The 24731-nt window shown below is 41.1% G+C and overlaps 1 protein-coding gene across 3 annotated transcripts in view; it reads left to right on the top strand.

Annotated features, from left to right (window-relative positions):
• Positions 1-24731, top strand: part of sppl3 (signal peptide peptidase 3) — a 41534-nt gene that overhangs the window by 12769 nt on the left and 4034 nt on the right. For 2 of the 3 annotated variants that reach the window (XM_038733681.1, XM_038733679.1), the window contains 8 exons: positions 11163-11240; positions 17574-17683; positions 17795-17914; positions 18134-18212; positions 19270-19382; positions 20493-20599; positions 22061-22224; positions 24532-24722. In XM_038733681.1, the coding sequence (XP_038589609.1) occupies positions 11163-11240; positions 17574-17683; positions 17795-17914; positions 18134-18212; positions 19270-19382; positions 20493-20599; positions 22061-22224; positions 24532-24722 (962 nt within the window). The remainder of the gene's footprint in view (positions 1-11162; positions 11241-17573; positions 17684-17794; positions 17915-18133; positions 18213-19269; positions 19383-20492; positions 20600-22060; positions 22225-24531; positions 24723-24731) is intronic. The other variant, XM_038733680.1, reaches the window with a different exon arrangement.

The following is a 24731-nucleotide window of genomic DNA, read 5'->3' as shown; positions in this document are numbered from 1 at the left end:
ATCATGCATGCAACTGGCTTGATGGAGGACGGTATTGGAATTGTGTTATTGAAGACCTAGCCTGTCAGTGAACAAGGACGTCTTATGGCACTTTGGGCTGCCGTCCAGCCCTCAACAGTCCGGGATTGTATTTTGTTTTTAAATGTTCCATTCATCTATCTCACCCATGTTCTACAGGCTTCTGTGCGCAGAATTCAGACGAAGCAGTTCGATACTAGAATATGAATTAGATCTGTGGTAGATTAAACTAGCTGTCTATCTGCCTGCTGTGTTGACAGTGAGGCAGTGACATCATTGGTGTCTGTGTGTGGAAGAACAAGGTCAGTTTCTTAATCACTTTCTAATGCTTGAGCCCAAACTGTTTGGCTAGAGATTCATCCGGATTAGAACCTTGTACCTGCAAAAAAATTAACACTCGTCTGAATAGGATGTCATATTCGGCTATATTGTTAGATGTTTATTATGACCCACAACTTGGGTCAGGCCCCATTGGGATGTGACGTATCAGGCTTGTATTGGACAAAACAAAACCAGAGAAAAGGTACATGATGCAGTATTGTACCGGTGTCCTGTTTCCACAGTGAACTACATCTTACCCCTCTCCTCCCAGATATCCCGTAGTCATTCCTGTGCTACTGAATAAGTGAAAGAGATGGGAGATTCTTCTGAACAGTGTTCACTACCACGCCAACAGAAAGAGGCTGATTTTAGTTGCAGTTTTCTTTAGTACCGTGTTAACAGATATTACCCAAATTAATGATGTTTATTATTACCTTCCATGTTGTCAATGATGTAATTTAAACCAAGATTTCAGGGATTTTTGGATTCCAACATTTTTATGCTCCTTCACATTTTGCAGGCATTGCAAACACAAACTGAAATGCAGCTTGCATGATACAGTAATATTTATTTTCACTGTACTTCACTATAACCAAGTAAGGATTGAGTTGCTGGCCACAGTTGTAGTAGAGTGGGAGACTTTTTTTTTTTGCCTTCAAATTACCCAGAGCTCTCTAAATCTAACTTTAATTTAAAAAAACGAAATAGATGTTGATTCAACTCAGTGGGTTATTTATTTTAGAGCTGTCTTAGTAAACAAAACTCCTTATGTCTCATTCAGTCAGCAACTTGCTCATTTGGTCAACTTGTTACGATTGTGGTTTGGGTTTTTTTTTCTGTGGTTTTTCATCATGACTTGCCCTTTACCGCTTTGCACCTTCTGTATACCAAAGCTGTATTTCCCTTTCTCTTTCTCCAGTGTTTCCTATGGGATTTTTTTTCAGCAGCGGGGGCTGGACAAACCGCATCACCCCTAAGCCTTAACGGCAGGAAAACCCTGTTAATATGACCTCAGAATCATTATAGATACGATTGCTCATGTTTGCCTTTTGTGTCTTCATTTTACAGCTTCTGACATGAGAAACCTCCTCCCTTCTGAGCATTTTATTTGCACATTAAAATCCAAAAAGAAACGTCTCCTCATTAGCTTAAAAGGACTACATTGCATCACTAATTAGCTTTACTAACCTCAGCTCCTCCGGTCACCACTGTCCTTTCTTTTCCAAAACCACTTTTTCAGACAAAAAAACTGAAAAATAATTTAATCAGTCTGTACAGGACAGAGCTGCAGGCTACGTCAGTTTAGTCTAAATTTGTACCTGATGTTCTAACTCAGCTAACTTAGCGCTAACCGGCTTCACTTTTCCAGCAGGTGGGAAACAACAGACTTTTCTTGGTCTTGAGAAGCTAACACACTGTAACAGACACTGTACATTTACTGCCAGAATATTTTCCTCCGCTCACGTTCACCGTCACTTTCTGCTGCTCGGACAATCAAACACTCGCTACGCACCTCCCTGATTCAGAGTTACGCTGCTCTTATAACACCATCTGTCATGTGTGTTTCTGCATAGAATGAGGAGAAGAAGCTAGCCAAGCATTGACTGCTGCCGTGCTTGCACAATGTGCGAGTGAAAACATTTGTAGCGCATAGTTTAATGATCGTGGGAAATTTTTGTGCACCGCTGCTGAATGCATATAGAGGAAACACTGTTCTCTTTACTATTCTCAGTATAACACTCGATAACTTACACAGTAGTGAGCAGTAAATTCAGCAATTAAACATTTACAAATACGGCCCGACCAATGCAGACTTTTTGAGGCTGATAAAATAAATAACTATAAAAGATATTTGTGAGAAGGATCCCTTAAAATAGTCGGGCAGGGTTTGTACAGACCGTGACATTTTATAGTTTAAAAATTAATGTGTTCTGTCAGGAGGACAAACGATATAATAGTGACTAGGGCTGGACAATTTAACAATAATTATAGCAATATAATTATTTTCAATAACAATATGACAAATGTCCTGCGATGGACTGGCGACCTGTCCAGGGTGTACCCCGCCTTTTGCCCAATGTCAGCTGGGATTGGCTCCAACCCCCCCCGCGACCCTGTACGCAGGATAAGCGGTTGACGATGGATTGATGGAATATGAGAAATGTGCAATAAATATTCGATAATGTTTGACATTATTCACTTGAATCATACACGAATTAGGACTTTAATTGTTTTGTTAAGATGTTTATTAGGGGTCCAAGCCCGAGTGGGCTGGGAACCCGCGATTGCAAGGCATCACGGTTCCCAGTACCAGCGGAGCTGTGAACCCTATTGTTTTAGCTAAGATTTTTATTATTATTCTTCCGCCACTAATTCCAATACTGCAGCCTAGACGGTAAGTGCTGCAGACACGAAACTCACAGGGTAGGTCCAAACCGCTGCACCTACCTCAGGCGCAAAAATCCGCACACTTCTACCTCTAGGGTCAGCGGCTTGTTTAGGCTTGGAACTCCCGCATACAAATGCGCATATCAAAAACCTTACATCCAAGCTTTTGGGGGACCGAGCTGAATCTCCTGGTATAGGCCACGTCCATTTCCGCCTAGACTTTTTTTCCGCTACAAAACTGAAAAACCTATTGTAATTAACTCCTCCGTTGCCGCAAGTCCGATCAGCACCAAACTTGGCACGGATCGTCTCTGGACTTGATAAAAGTTTGAAGAGGAAATTTTGATTCGTGAAAAAATGTCCCAATTACAGGTGCTGATCATATAATTAGAATATTATTATAATTCCATTCAAAAAGTGAAACTTGGATATTATATTCATTCATTACACACAGACTGATATATTTCAAATGTTTATTTCATTTAATTGTGATGATTAAAACTGACAACTAATGAAAATTCCAAATTCAGTATCTCAGAAAATTAGAATATTACTTGAGACCAATACAAAAAAAGGATTTTTAGAAATGTTGGCCAACTGAAAAGTGTAAACATGAAAAGTATGAACATGTACAGCACTCAGTACTTAGTTGGGGCTCCTTTTGCCTGAATTACTGCAGCAATGCAGCGTGGCATGGAGTCGATCAGTCTGTGGCACTGCTCAGGTGTTACGAGAGCCCAGGTTGCTCTGATAGTGGCATTCAGCTCTTCTGCATTGTTGGGTCTGGCGTATCGCATCTTCCTCTTCACAATACCCCATAGATTTTCTATAGGGTTAAGGTCAGGCAAGTTTGCTGGCCAATTAAGAACAGGGATACCATGGTCTTTAAACCAGGTACTGTGTGCAGGTGCCAAGTCCTGTTGGAAAATGAAATCTGCATTTCCATAAAGTAGGTCAGCAGCAGGAAGCATGAAGTGCTCTAAAACTTCCTGGTAGACGGCTGCGTTGACCTTGGACCTCAGAAAACACAGTGGACCAACACCAGCAGATGACATGGCACCCCAAACCATCACTGACTGTGGAAACTTTACACTGGACTTCAAGCAATGTGGATTTTGTGCCTCTCCTCTCTTCCTCCAGACTCTGGTACCTTGATTTCCAAAGGAAACGCAAAATTTACTTTCATCAGAGAACATAACTTTGGACCACTCAGCAGCAGTCCAGCCTTTTTTGTCTTTAGCCCAGGCGAGACACTTCTGACGCTGTGTCTCGTTCAAGAGTGGCTTGACACAAGGAATGCGACAGCTGAAACCCATGTCTTGCATATGTCTGTGCATGGTGGTTCTTGAAGCACTGACTCCAGCTGCAGTCCACTCTTTGTGAATCGCCCCCACATTTTTGAATGGGTTTTGTTTCACAATCTCCAGGGTGCGGTTATCCCTATTGCTTGTACACTTTTTTTTCTACCACATCTTTTCCTTCCCTTCGCCTCTCTATAATGTGCTTGGACACAGCACTCTGTGAACAGCCAGCCTCTTTAGCAATGACCTTTTGTGTCTTGCCCTCCTTGTGCAAGGTGTCAATGGTTGTCTTTTGGACAGCTGTCAGCAGTCTTCCCCATGAATGTGTAGCCTACAGAACTAGACTGAGAGACCATTTAAAGGCAGGTGTTTTTAGTTAATTATCTGATTAGAGTGTGGCACCAGGTGTCTTCAATATTGAACCTTTTCACAGTATTCAAATTTTCTGAGATTCTGATTTTGGGGTTTTCATTAGTTGTCAGGTTAGGTTTGGAATGGCCGATCAACACCAAAAAGATGTGTTCCTCTATAACCACAAGTTGCATTGATATGAAAGTTGAGCCGAATTGTTCAGGATGGTCCCTTGATTCCATTGACTAAAGTTGGCCCAAATATGACCATAGGTGGCGCTGTTATTGCAGATTAAAGTTGTCAGAAAAAATTCTCCATAACCACAAGTCCAATTGATACCAAATTTGGGTCATTTGTTCCTCATGGGGCACCTGGAGAATTTGGTGCAATTCGGCCAAAAGGGTGCGCTTTAATCTAAGCTCAAATACCGTCGGAATATCCCATTCATTTCAGTGGGTTTTTGAACCAAGACACATTTTGCCTCATAACTACGCACCACTACATCGCACATTCATAAAAATGATGTGTACGTGTTTGGGGGATCCTGCTGATTCTTATGGTATAGGACATGCCTCTGTGCAATGACGTTTTCATTTTGCTAAACCAAGAACATAATAAAACCTATTTAAATTAACTCCTCCGAAGCCGTAAGTCCGATCGCCACGAAACTTGGCACGGACCATCTCTGGACCGAGCCGATAAAAGTTTGTAGAAGGAATTTTGATCTGCCAAAAAATGTCTGAATTTTAAGCTAACAAATGTTTGAACAAACGCTAAAAGCAGGATGTCATGGCAGATCTTAGTTTGCAATGGGCGATCTACACCTTATCTGGCACGCCCTCCCGAGGGGCTGTGTAAAATATAGCGTCAATCGGCCTCTAGGTGGCGCTATTCATTGGAAATCAAATGACGCTCCCATAGACATACATTAATTTCAGATCTCCATAACCGCAAGCCCCTTTCATTTATAACTCTGGTCATTTGGTGGGGCGCCCGGGCCAACTCGCGCACCCTCCGTGGGTCCAGGGGGGGCGGCTTGCGCCGGGAGGCTTGGACCCCACTAACAACTGCTTGCAGTTCTAGTTTTTAATTGTTTTCAATGTTCTACCTCAAATTTGTGAAGTAATCCTGTTTGACCTCAAGTGTTGACTAAAGAAAAGTTTCAACCACAATTTACCATCTGTTTTTTCAACTTTCACGCAGGAGCAAAAATCAGCCTTTAAACTCGAAAGAAATAAAGATTTTATTTTTATCGTGATAATTATTGATATGTCGAAAAATATGAAACTTTTTATCATGATAACATTTTTGGCCATATCGTCCAGCCCTAACAGTGACACTATTTATTAACTACCTCAAACATAACTGAGATTTCTGGTTAAATAACAAGACAACATATTCATCGATATTATGATAATAAGATAATGTTGGCTGATATATCGGTCTAACTTGACTTGATGCTGCGGATGATGACAGTCTTGGGGTCACTGGATTTTTTGGGGATTTGTTTTTTATTCCGGCCTGCAGTCCTCACTTGTGGCCAGAGAGCTTGACAGGAGAAAGACAAGTCCAGATGGGGGTCAGAGCTGCACCTCTCAACTGAACTTGTCTTTGCCTCAGAAAAAGGCCTGTATTATAAGGTTGCATGTCAAGTGTACGCTATGTCAAGGCCCCAGATCATCGGGGAACAATTTGGTGCTTAGGTGCAGCATCAGCCTGCAAACTAGAAACCCTGATTACAGATTTGTCTGAACAGCAAGATGACTTAAAGTTGAAATTTTAGGATTAGTCAGATGTGTAATCCTACAACCACTTGTTTCAATCGGGGGTTTTCTCAAGTAGCCATGATTAGGTGATATGAAAATAGAAAAGATCGCCCAACCCTACTACAGATAGCAGAAAGTCCAGATTGATGAGCTGTATTTTGTAATGTCATGTTTGTTTGCTATAGGGCTGCAGCTAACGATGATTTTAGTATAGATTATTTCAACGATTCATCAATGCGTCGTTTAAGAAGTACTTTTGTTTGGTGGTGCGGCTTACTTTGGCGCCTGCCGTACCGCACAGCTAATCGTTCAAAACACCCTGCTCCGAGTAGATAGCAGGACGCGTCGCAAAGCTTGTGTCAGTCATTTGAGAGTTGTTGAAACTCCGGCAAAAAAACCCAAAGACTGAGATCAGTGTCAGCAGCAGGAGCGGAGAGACAGAAGACAGCAAGGAGAAGAGAATGAAGTTGTGGGTTTAGCTAGCTGGCTATTTAGCTTTATTAGGTGTCTTTTGTTGAAACATGTTCAACGTTTCATAAAATCGATGTGCTTGTCAATTTCACTTTTCGTCAACTGGCCAATCACAGACTGGATGCAGTGGGACATGAAAAATGGTTTGACATGCTACAGTAAACTTTCAAATGTTGAACTCCTCCTGCGGAATGGTTCTGATTATTAATGAGATGGTATCATTAACAAATTACGAGACCAATGTAATTGAAAACAACATGAAACTGCTGTTTTGTCCAATTGGAGTTAATATTATACTAGTGGTGGGCTATATAGTATACTATTACATAAAATGACAATAGCCTACATATAGCAAAATTAAATAATTTATATATTAACATTCCAACAGTAAACTATTAGATTAAAATATAACTTTTTATCTAATGTTAAATTACACTAATACACTCATTAAAACTAGTTTCTCCTCCATGTTGTAGAAAGAGCCTCTGCAGTGGAATACTTGAACATTTTTCACTGTGCTCCTGAATTTCTTTGGAGCACATCTTTACATGTGCTCTTACGGGGGAAAAAGGTTAGTGTAGTGCCCTGTCACGTCGTGTTCACAGCGTAAGCGTGATGTGCGTCAGCAATAAATGTTCGTGCGAAACAGTGTGTAGGATAGTTTTATGGAAAGAATTTGCGTCGATGCTTCGTTTAATCACATTTTATTTTATTAAAGGATGAATCGTTTCAGCCCTAGTTTGCTATACTAGATAGTATAGAAAAGACAGCTCTTCTTGCAGGACTGTAATGCATGAATATATTTGTGTTGTGATTCAGCAGTATTCTTCATAAATTGCCTTAAGGATGTTGTATCACACAACAAATACATACATTTTATATACACTATTATCTTTATAATAACTAGTATTAATTGTGAGCAAGTAGTTAAGCTTTATAAAGCGGCTTTAAAAACTTATGGGACTGTACAAAAGACAGATGGAACACAAAATGAAACATAGAACAGTATAGTTAGAAATACTTTCCACAAAGTTACATGAAGCTATTTGATTCTTATTTTTCAAACTATGGGTCATATGCTCCTAAATCAGTAGGCGTAATCAAAATGTAGAAAACCACACCATTGTTGTGAGCAGAGACCACCTTCCAGTCTAGGCTGGATGACATTTGCCTTATTGATTTTCATAATAAATTGTGTGTTGTTCCCCAGTTATTTTTTTTTAAATGCAACAAAATTTGCAGTTCGGATTTTTACTGCTGAATTGTTTCACTGTCCTTTCTTTGCTGTTTTCTTGTGTGTAATTATGAGCCTCATTGATCTCAGGGGATCAGATTATATTCAGCTCTGTGCAAAACAGCAGCATGTTCTTGTGGCGTGCAGTATGTTGTGTGCCGACTGGAAATGTTTTCACATTGTTCTCTTAGATGGTCGCTGAAAAGGATTTCAAATAATTTTAATTGTGACAACACAACATTCACTGTAGTCAAACATAACAAAGTTTGACTGCAGTGAATAGTATTCTGGGAATACCCAGTCCCACTTAAATACAGAATGCACAGGTCAGTTGGCCAGTGTATAAAATGGATGTACCGCATATACACCATATTGTGCAAGTTTTAGGAAGGTGTGGAAAAATGCTGTTAAGTAAGAATGTTTTCAAAAATGGAAATGAATAGATTATATTTATCAATTAACAAAATGCAAGCAAATCAATATTTAGTTTGACCCTTTGCCTTCTAAGCGGCATCAGTTCTTCTATGTACACCTAGGTACACCTACATGGTTTTTGGAAGAACTCTGCAGGTAGGTTGGCCCAAACATGCCAATCTCACTGTCGAAGCTTCGCAGAGGCGGTATGAGAATAATGCCATTTTGGAGATATGGGGATGCTCAACGTCTGATTTTATATAGAACTACCAGTTCTCTCCCAGTTATTTCATATACACATTACAATATACATTGGGTGGGTGGGTATGTGTGTATTGGCTGGGTGGATGTGTCGGTATGTGTGTAGTGGATGAAGAGACGGAGCCCAAACTTCACCGGTGGTGTGCCCTGTTATCCGCACTTGGCGGGACATTTGGATCATTTATCACCATTGATGAACCACATAAAGAATATTATATTGTTTTTAAATAGTACTTGAACTAGACATACAGGAACTGTACGTGCATGCTGTTGTCGGCCGTACAGCAGCCACGCAGGCAGAACTCTGCACAAGACCGGTAAATGGCAGACGAGCAGAGTGAAAAGGGTCAACAATAAGGCTCAGTGTAGCTGTAAATGTACAGCGTAAGTTACACTGATTAATAAATAGAGACTGCAGCTCTGTAGCTTCTCAAGATTAAAGCGAGCTACCATGTATCGCCGCCACACAAACACATGTGATTCTACTGTGTAAATCCTTAGTTGCAGACAACCCTACCACAGTTCTTTTGGTGGATTTAGGCAGCCTTAGTTGTTTCTCTCCAGGACTCCTTGTTCTTCTTTACACTGAAGATAGTTCTTAGTGACTTTTGCTGTATGTGTAGGGGTAGGGATGAAACGATTACTGGTTTAATGGTTAACCATGGTAAAGTTCCCAACGGTTATTATTACCGTACGCATTTCAATTACCATGATAACCGGGTACGGTTAACGGTGCTGTTATAATCTCACGGCAAACACTGTCCAGCATCTCCCAGAAGCAGGCGCGCATGCGCAGAATGCAATGTGGGTTTGTTTGGGTCAATGACGCCGGAGATTTTTCAGTCACTCTGAAGTACGGTCGTATTTTAATTTTAATGAGAGTGCTAAGGGAAACTTGAATGAAGAAAATAACCTTACAGTGAACGCAGGGTGAGTTAACTTTTAGCTTTGGTTTGTCTCTCCGACTTGCTAACAGCGTGTAAACTGAAGCTCTCAGTGTTGCAGCTCTTGTAAAATACGCCACACTTTGTTCTGTTGCTGTGTGCGTCGTGTGTCAGCAGAGTCTGTTTGTCCACTGCACTGTTGATACGTTGATACACCTTGTTTGCATGTCAGAGGTGTGGCTTTTTGGCCGCAAATCTTCCATGAATGCCACTTCTAGTAGATGTAGTAGATGGGTGTTAGCTGAGTTTGGCTGTTCCTCACCTTGTAGTATTCCTGCTATACAGCTCTTTCTGTTTCAGTTTGTGTTTAAACCTACATATTGAATTGGTGATCAACTGCACCAATCATACACCTGACGATATTCCTACAAAATCCCTGACTTTGTGCAAGTGTACCTAGAAAAATTTATGCTGTTTTGAAGCCAAAGGGTGGTCACACCACATATTGATTTGATTTAGATTTATTTTCTGTTCACTTACTTTGCATTTTGGTAATTGATAGGTATAGTCTAGAAACACATCCATTTTTGAAAGCATTCTTAAATTACAGCATTTTAGTACAGTACATACTATAGTTCTTAATCTTAATTCCTGATATAAAATCTGATCCACCCCACATATTAATTTTTGATTTGGTATGGTATCTTTGCCTGCTGTATTTGGAGGAGGAAATGTGACCTGTGTGCCTGCAGATATTCAAAGTGGTGCTGATAAAATTGCTACAAGCAGTGTGAGATTGTCAAATTGCAGCATCTGAAATGATTGACTGAAATTGCAGTTGGCATACTTTTCTTATTTCCCACAGCATGGTGGTATAAAGAAAATATGGCGAGAACTGTGCAACTATGATTTAGTCTGATTTAAAACAGATGGGTTGTACATCTGAATTGATTATAAAGTAGACTCTGATAGGAAACCCACCTTTATTCCAAGAGATAGTAATACTTGCACAATTTAGCACAATGATAAACAAATCCAATGGTAGTCAGTGTGTAGGCAGATGGTCACATAACGGCATTCTATAATATTTAACTAAAGTAGTATGTCCTTTGGTTAAAACCTTTACTATCACCCTTGGAAAAGCATCATTCAGGGTGAAATGGCTGAGAGACAAAAATGATCAGTGAGTCTTTTCAAACATTAAATCATACGTTGAGAGAAACATGCAATTGACATGACGGATTAAAAGGAAGCCATAGCATATCAGATGGGGTTTGACCTCAAACAATACATGTGTTTTCACTCACCTCAGCTTGTAATAAATCAGCAGTGTGGTCAAATATCAAACCTTTGGGGTTTTTGGAGGGAAAATGGCAAGTCACAGTTGGCCAACTGGCTTTGGTGCTACTTGCAATGTTAAACAAATCCAGTTAAGTACAACAAAAGGAGGAAGCATCAGATTAACAAGGTCTTTAAGGCAGAGTTTTCATAAAGTCACTTGTGGATTTTAAGGCTGATGTACTTTCCTGCTGTGAATGTGATGTTTATGAAACAGAAAACTTGTGTGTAGTAGAAAAGTAAAGAATACAAATTGTTAGTTAACCAATGAAATGTTAGTGTGAAGACAGTTGTTATGGAAACTATACTTGTTTTCAGTATTACACAAAAGATGCCATGCAATATTTTTCAATAGTTTCATCACATAGATGTTTTAGTTGAGTCTCACGTTTGTATTCCTCTTTCTTCTTTTTAGGGCGTACTCCCTAGTTGACTCCAGCCAGGTGTCCACCTTCCTCATCTCCATCCTTCTCATCGTCTATGGCAGCTTCAGGTGAGTGTTGCTAAATAAATAATCACTTCAGCTGTCAAGAGGATAGTGGACAATGACTTGCAGAGCAAGTTTGCCACATAAGCAAGGACCTAGAAGCTAGAAGTTAAACTTAGTGACTTTTGCTGCCCAACATAACAAAAGCACTGTTTTCATAAGCTTTTGCTCTACAGTCAAGTAAACATTTCCTATTTTGAGTCCCAGGCTGCAAGAATTTAAGAACGAAAGAAAATATGTTATGTTTGGTATGGTAAATATGTGCAAATTGTGAATATGTTTCTTCTGGTTAATGTGAAAAACACTTGTAGAGGCAGAGTTGAGTTCTTTCACAGTCCAAGTGTACCCGGTCAGCAGTTGGCATAATGAGATTTTGGTGCTGTTTGTGCATCAAAAGAATTTACAGTCCTTTGATTGGGGTAGTTGGATTAGGATACTGACCAGCGCCAGTGTTTCCCCTATATGCATTCAGGAACGGCGGTGCGCCGCTGCTGAATCATGACCGCCCGCTACAAAAATTTCTCACGATCATTAAACTGTGCTATAAATGTTTTTAATCGCACACTGTGTGAGCACGGCAACACTCAATGCTTGGCTAGCTTCCTCTAATCGTTCTATACAAAACATCTACGTGACAGATGCTGTTATAAGAGCAGCGTAACTCCTGTAAGGGATCGGGAGGTACGTAGCGAGTGTTTGTTTGTCCGAGCGGCAGAAAGTGACGGTGAACGCAAGCGGAGGAAAATATTCTGGCAGTAAATGTACTGTCTCTGTTACGATGTGTCAGCTTCTCAAGACCAAGAAAAGTCTGTCTATTGTTTCCCCAACTGCGGGAAAGTGAAGCCTGTTAGCGCTAGCAGACATCTCCCCTCCCCTTCAGACTGCGCAGCTGAGCAGGAAAGCTTCTACAGTAGACTGTGTCTTTTGGCTCTATGTAACTTAACATTAGCTCAATTTATAGAAAGTAACTTGTATCTGTATAGGTCTTTTTAAGCTAATGAGGAGATGTTTCTTTTTGGATTTTAATGTGCAAATAAAATGCACCTCCGAAGGGAGGAGGTTTCTCATGTTTCCTTTTTTTTTTTTTTTATATTAAAGACAAACATGATCATATACACATAATCATATCTGTAATGATTCTGAGGTCATATTAACAGGGTTTTAGGGGGTCATGCCCAAAACATGCTGTGTCAGAAATGTAAAATGACTGTGGAGAGCATCATAATCAACCAAATAACTTTCCCAAGATATTAAGGTTGTAGTTCCTCCCCAGTAGACTGATCTTTGGGGGGTTATTTATTATCTGCTCTAGCTAGATTTGTTCAGAGATAAGGTGAAAATAATGGCCCAATATGATGTGAAATTACATATTTTTCATTGGAAAACCCCCAAACCCTCCCACACACGGTAAGCGCCGCTTTATTCTTGAGGAGCTGCAGTCTCTATTCATTCAACTTGCGCTGTAAATTTCCAGCTAAACTGAGGCTTTTTCAAGTCCCTTTTCTCTCTCTCGCCTGTCATTCACTGGTCTTGTGTCTTATGTGAGTTTACGTGTATTTTTATTCAAAAACGATAAAATATTCTTTGTGTGGTTAACGGTGATAAATTTTCCGAAAGTCCCGCGAGCTGCGGACAACTCGGCACAACACCAGCGTCTCTGCAAGTGTTCCTCTTCCGACACGCGCACGCTACGCTTACACATGCGCACTGACAATCCAGGGTTATGGTTACAATTTTGGATTTTATTTACGCACTTTAAAAACATTTATTGAAAGTTTTATTCTTTCTACATGTTTATTTACAGCATTAAACATTGAAATGTATATTGTAATAGGCTGTATATTAACTTATTTGGAAAAATGTAAAATCAGACGTTGAGCACCCCTAAATTGCCAAAATGGCATGATCCTTGTTTCGCTGCGAAGCTTCTACTGTGAGATTGACAGTCGGATCAGGCTCAGCCCATCGAATCTTCGACTATTGGGGGTCAGCCCTACTGCTGAGACGTGTTGTGTTGGGGTTTTATATTCAGCCAAAAATTTTGCTTCACCTCCGCTGCTACAACTCCATCCTAGGGGGAAACACTGAGCGCACAGTCTTATGATTGGGGAAATGGAGTTTACAGAGTTTGATTCTCATGCTGAATTGAGAGGAGGAAAATTTGTGCTGCATTTGGATGGAAACTATATCACTATAACCTCACTGTATATATATTTATGTGTGTGTGTCTGTGTGTGTGTGTGTACATTAGGGCTGAAACGATTCATTGATAAAATCGAGGAATAAAATGCATCGACACAAATTCTTTGCATTGATGCTTCGTTGAATCCATTTAACTATACAGCACAGTGTTTCGCACGGGCATTTATTACTGCCGCACATCACGCTTACGCTGTGAACACAACGTGATTATAATGGAGCTATTTGCAAAGTGGAGGAAGACCGAGAAAATAGCGAGGGACAAAGAAGAAAGTGCCCAAAGTATGGGATTATTTCAAGCTAAAAAAAACAACAACTCTGTAATGTTACCATCTGTCCACCGTAAAACGAAACCTATGTCGCCTCGGCAACAGCACGACGCCACCTGAACAAAAAGCAGCCGGTGTTCTGCCAGCAGACCACAGACAAGGTAACAGTAACAGCAACTTCAGCATTTAACTGAAATAATGATTGATTGTTGAGTTGAAGGCTAGCCAAAGTAAGCAGCAGACCTCAGCTGTTATTGTACACACGTGCATTTGTTGTTCTCCTTGTTGGGCCGTGAGTTGTAACCTCACAGTCATGAGTTAACTGGGTGTCAGGTAGCTGCACCTTTTAACTCCCCTCCCTCTCTCTGTAGCTCAGACAATCCCTGCTACCTGTGTGTGCTATTCCATCCATTCACCCAGATTCTTTGTCTTTATAATTGCCATCAGGATCACTCATTTCCCGTTTCACATTTCACATGTGTTTTCTTGACAAAACGTGGTTTGTAGACCAGCGTCGGGTGACACAGCCGCTGTCAGCTCCTGTAGTGTGTGTGTGTGTCCCTGTCACCGATCAGTCATGTAGTGTGAACACCAGAACAACTTCAAGACTCCCATCATATGACGGCAAGTTGTGTGAACGGCACAGCCATCGGCCAACGCTGAAAGTCGGGCCAGTGCAAAAACATTAGTATTTAAAAAAAGAAAAAAATGAAATTCAACATCCTGCAGTTGTTTTGCAGCTCTTGCCGCGCACTGATGTCCAATCCAGAGTTGTAGTTATGTGACAAGAGGTTGTCAAATGCTATTTCTCTAATCTCAATCATGCTGCGACCTCTGGGTCGAAAGTCAAACCATGCAGATGGAACTTAAAGCTGCGTTCTCTCTAACGGCCGGCAGGATGTATTTAATAAACGATTTAACACTTTTGGAAGGAGGGACAGTAAACATTGTCTTCGGCTCTGCGCAGTATCTTAGCTGTTCCTAGGACTGCACTCTTCTGGACAGAGACCTCTGATTTTTTTTTACCTGGAATCTGCTGTAGCCACTCTCCCAGTTTGGGGGTCACAGCCCCCAGTGCTCCGATTAACACTGGCACCACTGTTGCTCTTACTTTCCACATCTTTTCTAGCTCCTCTTTCAGCCCTTGGTATTTCTCAAGCTTCTCGTGTTCCTTCTTCTTGATGTTGCTGTCGCTTGGGATTGCCACATCTATCACTGCAGCCTTCTTCTGCTGTTTGTCGATCAACACGATGTCTGGTTGGTTAGGCATCACCAGTTTGTCAGTCTGGATCTTGAAGTCCCACAGGATCTTAGCTCGGTCATTCTCAACTGCCATAGGAGGTGTCTTCCATTTTGACCTTGGGACTTCCAGCCCATACTCATGGCAGATGTTCCTGTACACTATGCCAGCTACCTGGTTATGGCGTTCCATGTATGCACTTCCTGCCTGCATCTTACACCCTGCTGTTATGTGCTGTATTGTCTCAGGGGCATCCTTGCACAGTCTGCAGCTGGGGTCCTGCCAGGTGTGGTAGACCCCAGCTTCTATTGATCTTATACTGAGTGCCTGTTCTTGTGCAGCCATAATTAGTGCTTCTGTGCTATCCTTTAGTCCAGCCTTTTCCAGCCACTGGTAGGATTTCTTGATAATCAGCTATTTGTCTGTGGTAGATGCCATGCAGTGACTTGTCTCTCCATGAAGGTTCTTCGTCTTCCTTGTCCTCACCCTCGGGTTTCTGCTGCCTGAGATATTCACTAAGCCCTTCATCTATGGGGGCCATCTTCCTGATGTACTCCTGGATCTTTGTCGTTTCATCCTGGACAGTGGTCTTGACACTCAATAGCCCTCGGCCTCCCTCACTACATTTGGTGTACAGTCTCAGCGTGCTGGATTTGGGGTGAAACCCTCCATGCATTGTGAGGAGCTTTCTTGTCTCGATGTCAGTGGCCTCTATCTCCTCCTTTGGCCAGTTTATTATACCAGCGGGGCATCTGATGACTGGCAGGGCATATGTGTTGATGGCTCGCATCTTGTTCTTCCCATTCAGCTGACTTTTCAGGACCTGCCTTACTCTCTGTAGGTATTTTGCTGTGGCAGACTTCCTTGCTGCCTCCTCATGGTTTCCGTTAGCCTGCGGCACCCCAAGGTATTTGTAGCTGTCCTGAACATCTGCAATGTGGCCTTCTGGTAGTTCAACCCCCTCGGTTATGATCATCTTCCCTCTTTTTGATACAATGCGACCACACTTGTCCAGTCCGAACGACATTCCAGTGTCGTTGCTGTAGATCCTGGTAGTGTGGATCAGTGAGTCGATGTCTCGCTCATTTCTGGCATACAGCTTGATGTCATCCATGTAGAAGAGGTGACTGATGGTTGTTCCACTTTGGAACCAGTATCTGTAGCCAGTCTTCGTGATGATCTGGCTGAGTACATTTCCAAGCATTCCAGTATCCATGTATGTGGCATTGAGTCATAGGTTTTCTGTCTGCTGTCCAGCTCTTCGTACCTGCCACTCTTTCTTGGATGTCTGCCGTTGGTTACTGGATCTTGTTCTGGGAGATTGCTGTGATCTGTTCTTAGATCCACAAGCCACTGAGAATTGGTGTTGTGGGATGCCTCTTTCTCCCATATGTTCCAGTACTGTTCCGTCTTAGCCCTGGGTGGATCTGATATTGTGTTATTACCCTGCCACTAAGAGTACACTTTGGATGGTTCGGTGGAGAACATCCGGTTTATTCTCCTGGCTTCTGCTTCTCCCTTGCATCTCTTTAGGCAGGTAGCCAGAGCGGTAAATCTTTGTTTGGCAGTCTCCAAAGCCTCAGGTATGGACAGCTTGTTGTAGTTCTAAGGTAGTCCTTTCCTTGCACCTTTCTGTAGCTCTGACCGCTGACTAACCTCTCTTCGTGTTGCCTTGATCTTGGCCTCTAGCCTTCTCCTCCATGGGGGGTAATGCTCTTTGTGGCTTGTGGTGTTCATCTTGTAGCCAAGCATCTCTAGGATCACTGTTGCTGCGGCATACATCAGTTCATTGGTCTCGGTTATGGCTTTAGTAAGTATAGTATGTAGTGCTGCATTCACATCTTCTAGCAGACTTTCAGAGGGTACTTTGTCACTTACCCTTGGCAATCTTGGTTGTTGTACTTGGGGGGTCCAGCTTAGTTATGATCTTCAATCGTAGGTCAGTCGCCCTTATGTTGAGTGATTCTGTACCTTAAGGGCTTGTTGTTATTGGGGCTTGGGACCCAATCTCTGAGTGTGGGGAGGATGATAACATCTCCCCGCTGACCTGTCTTCCTGGGTCCCCCTTGCCGTAGCATATTTGTTGTACTTCGTCAATCTCTAGTTATGATAGCAGTTGCCGTTTGCAGATGTTAGAACACTGAGCTAGGAGTTGTTTCTTTGTCAGTGTTGATGATGGTGATCGAAGCATCCATATATCCCGTGTGTGTGTGTGTGTGTGTGTGTGTGTATTTTATTTTTTAGGGATTGATGTGAGACACTTTTTTTTTTTTTTTTTTTTTTTTTAGGTTTTGGTGTAGAGCCTTAGTTCAACTGGAGTTCACAGATCTTTTGCTCAGCAACGTATAGCTGTCACTTCAACATTTCACCCAAATTTTTCCCATTGAACCAACAATGATGGGAAGATGTTTTTTAAACTTCTCCAAAGAAATAATTTAGTCATCTTCCATCAATGGAGACATTAAGTCTCTAAAACATTTACTGTAGAAAAAGGCTGTTTTTAAGTCTCCTGCGCAGCCCTTCACCTCATCAAGAGTTTAGACGCTTTTGAGGTTCTGATTATTGATGTCCAACTCACTCTCCTGCTCTCTGCCCTCTCCTCCTTTTTCTTTCTCTCCCTCCTTCCTGCAGATCATTAAACATGGACTGCGAAAACCAGGAGAAGGATAAAGATGGTAACCCCACGACAACAGGGGCTTTCAATAACAGCAACACAAACAACAGTGCGTGTTACAGACATGGCAAGCCTGAAATATACAGCCAAAATATTGTTTTGGATTTAAAAGTAATCACTTCATTTTTTGTGTGTGTTTTGAAATCCTTCTCACTTTGATGTCTGTATTGTTTTGCAGGTATTCAGACTATAGACTCCACACAGGCCCTGTTCCTGCCCATAGGAGCCTCTGTGTCTCTGCTAGTCATGTTCTTCTTCTTTGACTCTGTACAGGTGGTCTTCACCATCTGTACTGCAGGTAACCGCCGGTCTTGAATTTATCACAAACACAACAGCCGTAGAATTACTGTCATAGGGCTTTCGCATTTCTGTTCAGTAGTTACACACACTGGGGAAGGCCTCTTATCTGCGCTGATTATTGAAACTGAAGATCTTTAGCTGCCCCATTGAACTGGAACCAGCAGTCAAAGTGTATTAGTCCTTTGATCTCACTGCTGTGCTTTGTTCTCCTCCTCAGTTCTTGCAACAATTGCATTTGCATTCCTCTTGTTGCCAATGTGCCAGTATCTGACCAGACCCTGCTCCCCACAGAACAAGTAAGGAAACCATGTGGATTCTTTGTCTCTTAAACAGTGTCTGCTGTTGCTCAAACTGCTCCATGCTGTATTGTATGTCTTTTTACAAATATTTATAAAGCTCTGTGATTCCGCATAAATCAGCTTCTTCTCAATAAAAACTGAGATTGTCTGCAAGGCTTGATACCACTGGGAGAAAGTGGGAATTTATTTTTTGTTATTTGGGTGATCTAAGGCTTGTATCTTTTCACTTACCGCATACAAATCATTTGTAATAGCCTCTGGGCTCAGCTGTTCCACTCTCAAGCTAGATAGTAAAGGAATCACCAACACCACAACCCACCTACTCAATAACGAATAAGAACACCACCTCTCTGGTTTCAGTAAACCTTTGGCTGCTTTACAGAGTCACTCTCCCAACACAAAACCCGTTTTTTGCTCAGTGTTTAGGTTGTTATTTTGTGCATATTAACACGGTCACAAATAAAGGCTGCACAGCCTGCATAATTATCATGTACATGTCAGGTCCTTTGTCATATCAGGTCTGTCTTGTTCAGATTAAATCTAGGTAAGATTGAAGACACTTTTGTTTTGACGTACACGTGTCTCCGTTTGGCCAGATCACAAATCTGATTGCAGTCGCATCAATGTCGGCTCTACTCCCATCCAGAAGGAGGTGGTAGTATGAAGCTGTTTGGTAACCAAACAAAACCTCCAGAAGAAGAGTGGCTTCTGCACTTTAGCTCTTTAGTTACAACAATAACAGTTTAGCTAGCATTAGCAAGCTAACAACGATCGATAAACTATTCAAACACATGGGTGAATTACTTTTATGAGTTATGAGCGAGACAAGCGTTTTATTCCGGTCACAGGCTCTCCCTCACTCTGCTCCCTCACCCATAAAGATCAGTGCTCCCTCATCCTAATTGTTCTTTGCGCATCGTTAAGTATGCAAATATTGCTTAGTGGTAAAATATTTCATCCTGTAAATGTTTGCCTGTATGTATCACGTCGTCTTCTGAATAGTGCTTTGTGATTTAGAGATTATAAAAGTGTCTCTTTATTTGTCTCATTGCAGGATTTCTTTTGGCTGCTGTGGGCGTTTCACTCTGGCCGAGCTCCTGTCCTTCTCCCTCTCTGTTATGTTGGTGCTCATCTGGGTGCTGACTGGACACTGGCTTCTCATGGACGGTGCGTCTTTCTGTCATGTGTCTGCAGCAGGTTTTCCATTCTTGATTTAATGATCCGAAGATCACTAACATTTGTTTGAAGAGCCGGGTAGCTTGTGGTTCACATTAATGACACTAGACGCAATAAGCAATAATGAGCAGTGTATAAATATCAGCACATAATGGTCTTAGATATCGAAGTAGCCAATTATTAAACAATGAATTGTCTAATAATTTACTTATTTAATGAAATGTATGAAATTAATTGTTCTTGTGTAATTTATTTATAGCTCTAGCAATATTGTTATGCATTCAGGCCAATAAAGCAAATTTGAAACAAATAAAGTCAAACAAAATTAAGTTTTCATCATCTCCTGGGGAAGAAAGAACTTTACATGACTCATACAATATGACTTTTTAGTAACAGTATTTCCAGGCTGTTACTGTAGTGCTGCATGCTAATGCTGGAAGAATACACTCACTTTAGTCAAGCACTTTATAAAACGACTGGCATTTAAACAAACTGGTTGATCAAAGTTGGTATATTTGTGAAACAAAAGAGCAGAGAAATGTGTGTGGGTGGTGCACTTCTTTTAATTCAATTCAGCTTGATTTGCATGAATGTAAAACACCAATATTGCCAAAGTTACAAATTAAAATACAAATGCAAATAACTTGTATTTGACCCAGTTTACTTCACAAAGTGAACAATGCATCCCAAATAGCAACACTTAATTATCCCAAATAAAAGCACTTGCACAGATAAAACAGTTTGAATTGGAAAATAATCTCAAGAATCAAAATCTAATTATAAAATAGACAAAAATGGTAAAGGATTTTGACACAAGCTTGACAGTCTTACTGCGTGTCCCTGCAGTAGAACTAGTGAAATAATGTTTCACTGCCCCTGTGGGCTCCTATCACCATTACACCTGGTTAGAATAAATGCAGAAAGTGAATTAGGACATGAGCAGAGACATTTCATCAGTAAAGTCTGACTAATTAAATTAGGCCTGTGTGCACAGTAATTAATGTTTCTTAAATAAACTCTCTAAAATCTGTTCCCAGGTTGCTATTTCAGCTCATTTCCATGGAACTGTTTTTAATTATTTTGTTTTTTTCTTCCTCACAGCTTTAGCCATGGGCTTGTGTGTTGCCATGATCGCCTTCGTACGGCTTCCCAGTCTGAAGGTGTCTTGCCTGCTGCTGTCAGGATTGCTCATTTATGATGTGTTCTGGGTAAGATATGCTCCTGTCCCCCCATCACAGCTGGCGTATATGTCACTGCTATGAGATGTAGCAAACAGCTCTCTGGAAAAGGACACTCATTTAAAAAAATGTCCACAAATATTATCCCTGCATCCAAATTTATACAAAATAGTGATGATTGAGCTTATGAAAGCCCTTGCATTTGTTTTCTAAACATGCACGAGCAAATGCTTTCTTGCCAGCTGGATCACTGTGCTGCCTAGGAAGTGCTGCATTTTCCAGCAGTAGTGTGTTTGAAAGAAACTGAGTAGTTTGCATTGATGCTGAGAGCTACCTTCAAAATTCAACCTTCATAAACATAAAATGAACCAGATGAATTGCGAAGAGGAAGGCGGGCATGCTAGAAAGGACAGCAGTTATCTCCCCGTGCCAAAAGTAGGATGAACATCAGTATTGTTTCAGAGAAATTTAAATCATTTATGTCTAGTTGTCTTTTTTTCTGGCACTAATGGATTTAGGTGTGGTTTAATAGCAATATCTGGCATTGTTCCCATTTTGGATCAGCTCCTGCTGTAGCCACTTAACTCCAAAGTCAGGGGCAAGCAATATCTCATGAATGTAGATTTTAATATGATATATCAGTGGGTTAGTGAGTGACAAGAGGTGGGAAGTTGTGATTTTATTTTAGTTGTTTGCTGAACTGCAGTGTGTATTTTCCATTATTTAATTAAACCACTGAACATAATAATCCTTTTAGATCTCAATCTGAGGGTAGTAGAGCTCAGGGAGATCTATGAGCACCTGGCTGCTTCATTCACATAATGAGTTTGTTCAAACCGTTGCTTTCATTCCTTAGAAAAGACTAACGATGTCATTGAACTACGAAGTGTTTCACAAGGAAATGTCACACATAATATTTAAAACAATAGCATTGTTGCTGCACGCAAATTCAAACAGAACCAGTCATAACTGGCACCGCACAAACAAACTGCTTCTGCCGATGTTCTACCAGTGAGCAAGGTTTCTTTCAATTGCTCTCATCCTTATCGTTATTGGGCGCCTAGCAACGCCGCCTTCAGTGTTATTTCCCCACTGACGCTGACCGTTAATGTTCACAATAATGTCATAACAGACAAACATTAGATGAATAGGATAAATTAATCTCTGCTCTGTGCCTGCTTTGAGAAATTGTTTGAAGCAGTGATTGAGTCTACTTGGATATAAATTAGGTGTACAGGCAATATAACCGCAAATTGCAGCAGCAGAACATTTGGAGATTTATAACCTGGAGTTGAAACTATCAATAGACAATTAATTGAGTTACTCAAATACCAAACTGGCTACAGCTTTTCAAAAATGGTGATTATCTTCATATTAATTTCAATACTAGTAATAGATTTAGGAAAAAGAAGGAAAATAAATCATCAGGGGGCTCTGGTAAAGTGGGAGGAGAATTTGTCAACATGCTAAATTCTTCCTATTTCTGTCCAGGTGTTCTTCTCAGCCTACATCTTCAATAGTAATGTGATGGTCAAAGTTGCCACCCAGCCTGCTGAAAATCCCATAGACGTTCTGTCCAGGAAGCTCCACCTGGGGCCGGGGATGGGCCGCGACGTCCCCCGTCTCTCCTTACCTGGCAAACTGGTCTTTCCCAGGTAAGACTGACGTAACCGCCTGCTATTGACCAGCTTCTGCTGCGTGTTGGAGCTCCATCACTGTGTCTGTTAAGGTGTCTGAAATGTATTTGTTAGCTATGCTATTGACGTGGCTCTTGAAATTCTAGTGCTGGTTGGTCTATCAGTGAGACTCTCTGGACCAGACTGATCTAATTCAGTCATGGCCAGCAGAGGATGAAATGACTTTGGTGATCCTATGACTTTTCATCTAGTGCCAGAAACGGGTCACAATTTCCACTTGTTCCCTGTAAGTTCCTCTAAGAGTCGGGTTATGCTTGATCACAGCTAGTTTGTAAGTGTTTTATAGTTGTTGTGAACAGTCATACTCGAGGATGGAGTGAAAAGCTGGTCATCATAGAGAGGAGGGAGACGTCCATATTGTTGAAATATGAGTACAGCAGCCCACACTTTAAAGCAGTCTCTCCAGGAGGACATTCATAGTGTTGCTCCCTCGAATAGTTGTGTAACAAATGAAAAAAGAGCTATAGAGAGAAGTTCAAATCCAGCTTACTTTCTCAGCTCCACACAGCTGACCAATCGCAGAATGAAGTGTCGACTGTCACAGAAATGGTCGTACACAGCAGCCCTAATTCCATCTTTGGAAAGGTGTGGGAGGAGGTGGTTTCCAAAGAGTATAATGGCGCCTTAATGCTGGGCTGAGCCTGAGCGGGGTAATTAGTCGGGCCGGACCTTTGGGCTAAACCGGCAGATGAGTACAGCGGTGCGCGCGGTGATTAGCCGATAGGCACCTGTTGGTGAGCTTTTGTTGCTTTTGTTCTCCATGTGAAGAGCTGGGACGCTGCATGTCCATTAAGAGAGCCCGGCCATCTGGCCGCAGCTTAGTAGGTGGCAAACACTGTTACGAGGAGAGCCCCATGCAACGTAAGGGGGAGGCTAACTTAGCCAGGAGACCAAGGTAGGGATGGGCTGGTAGTTGGTGCGATTTGAACATTTTTCTATTATCTTTTATACATAACGTAACATGTGTACAAAATAATATGAATGCAACAACTGTATACAGTTGTGTTTTGTTTAGTGGGTTGCAGGTAAATTAGTGAGTCACTGTCTTGTAGGAGTGGGAATCACCAGAGGCCCATACATGGAGATATATCACAAATTTATTACATTTTTCCAACTTCCAATTAGGTCCCTAAAGTCAAATTTTGTCAACATCTGTTTATCTAAAAAGATATATTCCTCTGTTTGTTCATATCACTTTTTCAGACCTCTTATTTGGTCCTGTTAAGTTTTCTAGTGGACTAAAAAAGCAATAGATTTTATTATTCTAGTACCAAAAAGTTAAAACTCCAATCTGCAATTTATATAATAAAATATCGATACTTGGCGTCCGTGTATCGATACAGTATTGCCATGGCAAATATCACGGTACTATGCTGGATCGATGTTTTTCCCCCACCCCTACTGTCTTCTTTTCCTTGTTTGGTTCTGTTCTGGTGGTCTGGCTTGGAGCTCATCCTGTGTTTGTGATGAACTTGCCCCTAGTAGCCTACATTGATTGTGAGCTCACCTTGCGCTGGGTTAACGTGTCTGCTGGTCATTATATTTACTGCATGTCAGCTAGTGTGTGTTTTATGGGGTCATTGATATATCAGCCAAACTGTCTCTTGGTGCTTCACAATGTTTTTATACCTATTTTTTGATTAATCAAGGTTTAGATTTTAATATAACTGCTTTCCAGTCATACTTGCCTTTAGGGTGCTAGGGACCTGTTTGTGACTCCAAGGAGGGCCCTACTATCTTTGAATTTCTTAGCTGTCCATCAATTGAATTTCACCTCCATTTATTGTAATTCACCTATTTAATGGTATTATTTATTTTGACAATGTGTGTCAGTACTTCATATATATATATATATATATATATATATATATATATATATATATATATATATATATATATATATATCTATCTCCTTAGTGTTTGCGCCCCTTAAGCTTCAGATAGCTTAAAAAAGAGTGTCCTTTTTCACAAATATTTCTTTCTTTTCTGTGCTTGTATTTTAAACTGGACTGAACTAAAGTGAACTGAGCGAATATAAACTAAACTAGCAAACCCACGTTAAAAACTAAACTGAAATTGAAGACAAAAAGTCAAAATGAAATAAAAATAAAAACTAATGAAAAATCCAAAATTATAATAACCTTGGTAAGGACTTAAAAGTTGCGTAGAGAAACAAGTTATGAAAATACAACTACTGGTCCATGTTTCCAGTGTTTCTGTATTTTGTCATTCCAAACGTATTTCTACTTCTTTCCATCCGTGCAGCTCCACAGGAAGTCACTTCTCTATGCTGGGAATAGGTGACATTGTGATGCCGGGGCTGCTGTTATGCTTCGTTCTGCGCTATGACAACTACAAGAAGCAAGCAAATGGGGAAGTCCCAGGACCTGGTAACATGTCCGGACGCATGCAGCGCGTCTCCTATTTCCACTGCACTCTCATCGGATACTTTGTGGGTAAGCAAG

The sequence above is a fragment of the Micropterus salmoides genome, unplaced genomic scaffold, assembly GCF_014851395.1.
Source record: "Micropterus salmoides isolate LMB-PRFRI ecotype aquatic unplaced genomic scaffold, ASM1485139v1 Ms_hic_scaffold_20, whole genome shotgun sequence".
NCBI classification, from domain to species: domain Eukaryota; kingdom Metazoa; phylum Chordata; class Actinopteri; order Centrarchiformes; family Centrarchidae; genus Micropterus; species Micropterus salmoides.
The sequence above is the reverse complement of the archived record's forward strand: the minus strand, read 5'-3'. Positions and strand labels throughout refer to the sequence as shown.